At 37.8% G+C, this 4,579-nt stretch overlaps 1 protein-coding gene across 1 annotated transcript; it reads left to right on the plus strand.

Moving 5' to 3' along the window:
- The first annotated feature begins 1,786 nt into the window (after nt 1-1,786).
- On the plus strand, nt 1,787-3,092 carry LOC117074699 (eukaryotic translation initiation factor 1-like). Its single transcript, XM_033196417.1, has one exon. It carries the CDS (start codon nt 1,935-1,937, stop codon nt 2,274-2,276), a length of 342 nt encoding a protein of 113 aa, XP_033052308.1. The 5' UTR covers nt 1,787-1,934; the 3' UTR covers nt 2,277-3,092.
- The last annotated feature ends 1,487 nt before the right edge of the window (nt 3,093-4,579 follow it).

The raw sequence follows: 4,579 nt of genomic DNA on the forward strand, positions 1-4,579 counted from the left end.
TGCATTTAATATGCCTAAACTTCTGAATATCATATCTTAGCCTAGCCTACCTTAAATGTGCTCGAAACATTTATATTAGCCTACAGTTGGGCAAAAGCTTATTAACACAAAGCCTATTTTATAATAAAATGTTAAATATTATACATAACTTATTAAATATTGCACTGCAAGTGAGAAACAGAATAGTAATATAAGTACTCAAGTGTAGTTTCTATGTAACGTTTCTGCACCATTGTAAAGTTGAAAAATAGTCAAAGCATTTTTGAGTCTAGCACTGTCTGTTTATATAATGCAGTACAAGGAAACTCTGGAGAATGCTGGATATGCTCATGATCTTAATTGTAGGGATGGGTTGATGGCTGTATACGTGTATCGAAACATTTCAAATTGAACATTTTAAATGTGTGCATCTTATTATATGTCAAGTATACCTTAATAAAGCTGAAATAGGATAAAAAGGTCTATTCAAATATAAGTTCAACAATAGTCCTTCTGTCTCCTCCTTTCCCTGCCCTATGGTCTCTCCCTCAGCCACCCCATCTCTGGATTGACAGCTCAGTCTGAGCTGTGTACTGGCTTTCTTCCCAGTCTTTTCCCCATAAGGGATCCCTTCTTAGTAACTATCTCCATTCAGCTGCAGCATCAGGGACCTGGCCAGGGACAAATTGAACCTTCTTCACCATGCTGCTATGAATACAAAATGAAAATCGATCATAAAATCGTCAGAGAAGATGAAGTTGTTTCAAAAGTCATTACAAAGTACTACAAGCATCATAAATCATTTTGAAAAGACAAGTCAATCTGGTGAATTAGCATTTCTGTGAATTAGCCATTAGGCAAATTGGTTTTCAGGGAATTGTCTTTTGGTAAATTAACTAGAACTCTCTGGCACCATATCCCTCTTTTACTGAGGGAAATAGATGGGCTAAAAAGAGTATTAATCTTAGATGAATTATCATAAGAATCTGCATGACCCTCCTAGAAGACAGGCTTTGCATTTGCCAAAGAAGTGAATATGTTATTATTTGCAAGAGTCTTTTGCCTGGAATTTACATTTTATTGATTTATAAGGTTTTTAGCTTTACAGTTGAGGCTGGAGAGTCAAGTAAAGTACTAGAAGAATTCATAATTCAATGGAATGGTACTAGAGTTATCACCAGAGCTAACAGGTAAAGGCACCAAAATGTATTTAGAATCGTGACTAGAACTGATCAAGAAGATGAGAAGTGAAGATTAAAATATGCATTAAAGACATGCATTCATTGAAAACAGTCTAAATGGTGGTTTCTATAATTCTGTCTACCTCAATTGGGTGAAAAACTTTGAATATGTTTGCAGGACTAGAGAGAAGGATAAATTAACTGGATAAAAGATGTGACATCTATCCCATCTAGGGATACCCATTTAGAGTCTTTGTTGACATAGGAACCATAAAGTAGGCCCAACAAGCCATCAGCACCTCCGGCAGCATCATCTTACATGATGTAGTACTATAGAGGTCCTATGTACTGGTCTGCCTAAAAAATAACTGCAACTTGGCCTCATATATTTCCACTCAGTAATTGCAAATCTCCCAAGATGGTAAAACATCCAAAGTGTGTTATTGATCATCTGTGGCACCAACAGAATTATCCTAGATATTTAAAACCCCATATCACATATTCTTGTCTTGGATTCTTAACCTCTGCTTGAATGAGACCCCTGCTTGCTTAAGATAGAAAAAACATTCCTCATCATAATGAAAGTGCCTTTCAATCCTGAGAAAGATTAGAATTTAATATACTGGCCCCAGTCACTGAGCCGCCGCCGAGGACTCAGCAGCCTCCCCCTCGAGCCCCGTCGCTTCCCGACGTTCCGTCCCCCCTGCCCGCCTTCTCCCGCCGCCACCACTGCCTTCCGCAGGCCATTTCCATCGAGGAAAAGGAATCTATCGTATGTCCGCTATCCAGAACCTCCACTCTTTCGACCCCTTTGCAGATGCAAGTAAGGGTGATGACCTGCTTCCTGCTGGCACTGAGGATTATATCCATATAAGAATTCAACAGAGAAACGGCAGGAAGACCCTTACTACTGTCCAAGGGATCGCTGATGATTACGATAAAAAGAAACTAATGAAGGCATTTAAGAAGAAGTTTGCCTGCAATGGTACTGTAATTGAGCATCCAGAATATGGAGAAGTAATTCAGCTACAGGGTGACCAACACAAGAACATATGCCAGTTCCTCGTAGAGATTGCACTGGCTAAGGACGATCAGCTGAAGGTTCATGGGTTTTAAGTGCTTGTGGCTCACTGAAGCTTAAGTGAGGATTTCATTGCAATGAGTAGAATTTCCCTTCTGTCCCTTGTCACAAGTTTAAAAACCTCACAGCTTGTATAATGTAACCATTTGGGGTCCGCTTTTAACTTGGACTAGTGTAACTCCTTCATGCAATAAACTGAAAAGAGCCATGCTGTCTAGTCTTGAAGTCCCTCATTTAAACAGAGGTCAAGCAGTAGGCGCCTGGCAGTGTCAAGCCTGAAACCAAGCAATACCGGCATGTTTCAGCCAAGCCCAGAGCCCTAAGATCACAAACAACTATGGCCGGAACCTCCTCGGCTCTCCCTCTGCAGAGTTCCTTGCCCTAACAGAATGTTACCACCTGAACAGTCCTCGGTGAATCTGAGAGGAGAGGATGGGGTAAGGCGGCAGCACCAGCTGTACTACTGGAAGGGAGCTTTTGGTGGTGGATCCCCTGGTGTCTCCAACCTGACCAGGTGGACAGAGCTCAGAGAGGCCCTCTTATTGCTAGCGAGATGATAGGACATCTGGCTTGCCACAAAGATCTGTTTGACCAGACATATCCTAGCTAAGGGATGTCCAAACATCAGAATGTGAGGCCAACCTTCTACCAGAGTTAAACTTTTGACAAGGGAACAAATCTCAAACTGATCCATCAGTCATGTAGCTAGCTGTAGAGCTTGCAACTTAATAGCAGCAGCTGCCCAATGCCATGTGAAGTAACAAACTGGTTTTTGGTTTTTTCCCCCTTCAGTTTTAATGTTATGTGTAATGTATTTAAACCCTTATTTAAATAAAACTTGTTTTCAGAAAAAAAAAAGAATTTAATATACTAATGATGAAGTAAATCAACACACACTACAGTATTTTTAAATATTTTTAAGAATAATATTATATATGTTTGTTACTTAATACATCTTTAATGTCCAAGAAAGTCTGACATATTAGTCAAACAAAAATCCAGTTACATAGTAAAGGAGTAGTGCTTTTCATAATAACTGTTCACACTGCTTTAGACGGTTTGCAAAAGGAAGCACAAGTCTTTTTTAACTTTTGATAGAATGGTAGATTAAAGATGGTTTGTGCTATGTTATTGCTTTATTCTTCTGCCAGGAGATTTCTGGGTCTCACACAGCTAACAACATGGTAAACCTAATTGAAGAAATAGTGATAGATTGGAAAAATGTCATACAATTGTTATTGCCAATGAAACTATCAAGACGAGGCAAATTAAGAATCACAAGCATAAGACATTTATTCACACATTTCAACAGAGTGTTCCAAAGAAATTATGGCATAGCGTAATATAGCAGAATCACAGGCTGACCCAGTAAAACAGAGAGCCACTATCATCAGCCAATTGACTTTACAAGCATCTTGTAATATAAACAATGTTTAGAGAAGGTGAAATCATAGCTAGTTCACATTAAAAAACTGTTCTAACAATGACAACAACAAATAGCCTGAACCTCATAATTTGTAGATGGCAATATTAGGTAGTAAAACTTAGCAAAAACAATGATTGCTAAAAGAAAGTAGTTTACTGAAACCTGCTGCAAAGTAATCAACTGAAACGGCCTGAGCATTCAGTGTTTCTCTCATGAATCCTACAGTAAAGAACCTCCTATTGCTCAATTACACTGATGATTTTAACATTATGTGCCTGCAAAGAAAACAGGTAGAGAGGAAAAAGCAGGGGTAATTTGGTTATCTTGAAACCCAGTGATACAACTCCATTGTTACATTTCTAGATCGAAAGAAAAAAATCTCAAAAATTGAGAAAAGCAGAAAGTGATGGCAAAAGTGTTAGAAATAAATTATAACTAAAATAGTCATTAAAGTCTACTTCTGAAAATGTCCAGAAAGAATCTTTAAGTAGTGCACAAAGCTTCCACTTGAGGGATTTCTTCAATAAGGCTGTGTCATAATCATTGGCCAAATCTTCAAGTTCAGAACGTAAAGAAAAGTCACATTTTATTTTAGTTACTATTATGGGGATAAAAAATCTTTGTGACTTGACCCTGCCAAAAAAATTTTTTGCTTCACCACTGACCTTAGTTAATAGTGGGTACCTCGATGTTGTCACAAATGAGTGGTATTTACCTTGGGAAGAATCTAACAAGCATCTCCAGAAACAAACTGTTTCTACATTATAATGTCGAATTTTTCAATTTAACCAGCAACATTTTTTCTCATCATTTAGAATGTTTATACTTTAAAAAATATTATCTTAGAGTAACTTAGACATAGTTTTTATCACATTCATCTTGTGCGTACATAAAAAGGAAAATATAAAGAAA

This window comes from Trachypithecus francoisi, unplaced genomic scaffold (assembly GCF_009764315.1).
Source record: "Trachypithecus francoisi isolate TF-2019V2 unplaced genomic scaffold, Tfra_2.0 Lachesis_group5, whole genome shotgun sequence".
Taxonomy (NCBI): domain Eukaryota; kingdom Metazoa; phylum Chordata; class Mammalia; order Primates; family Cercopithecidae; genus Trachypithecus; species Trachypithecus francoisi.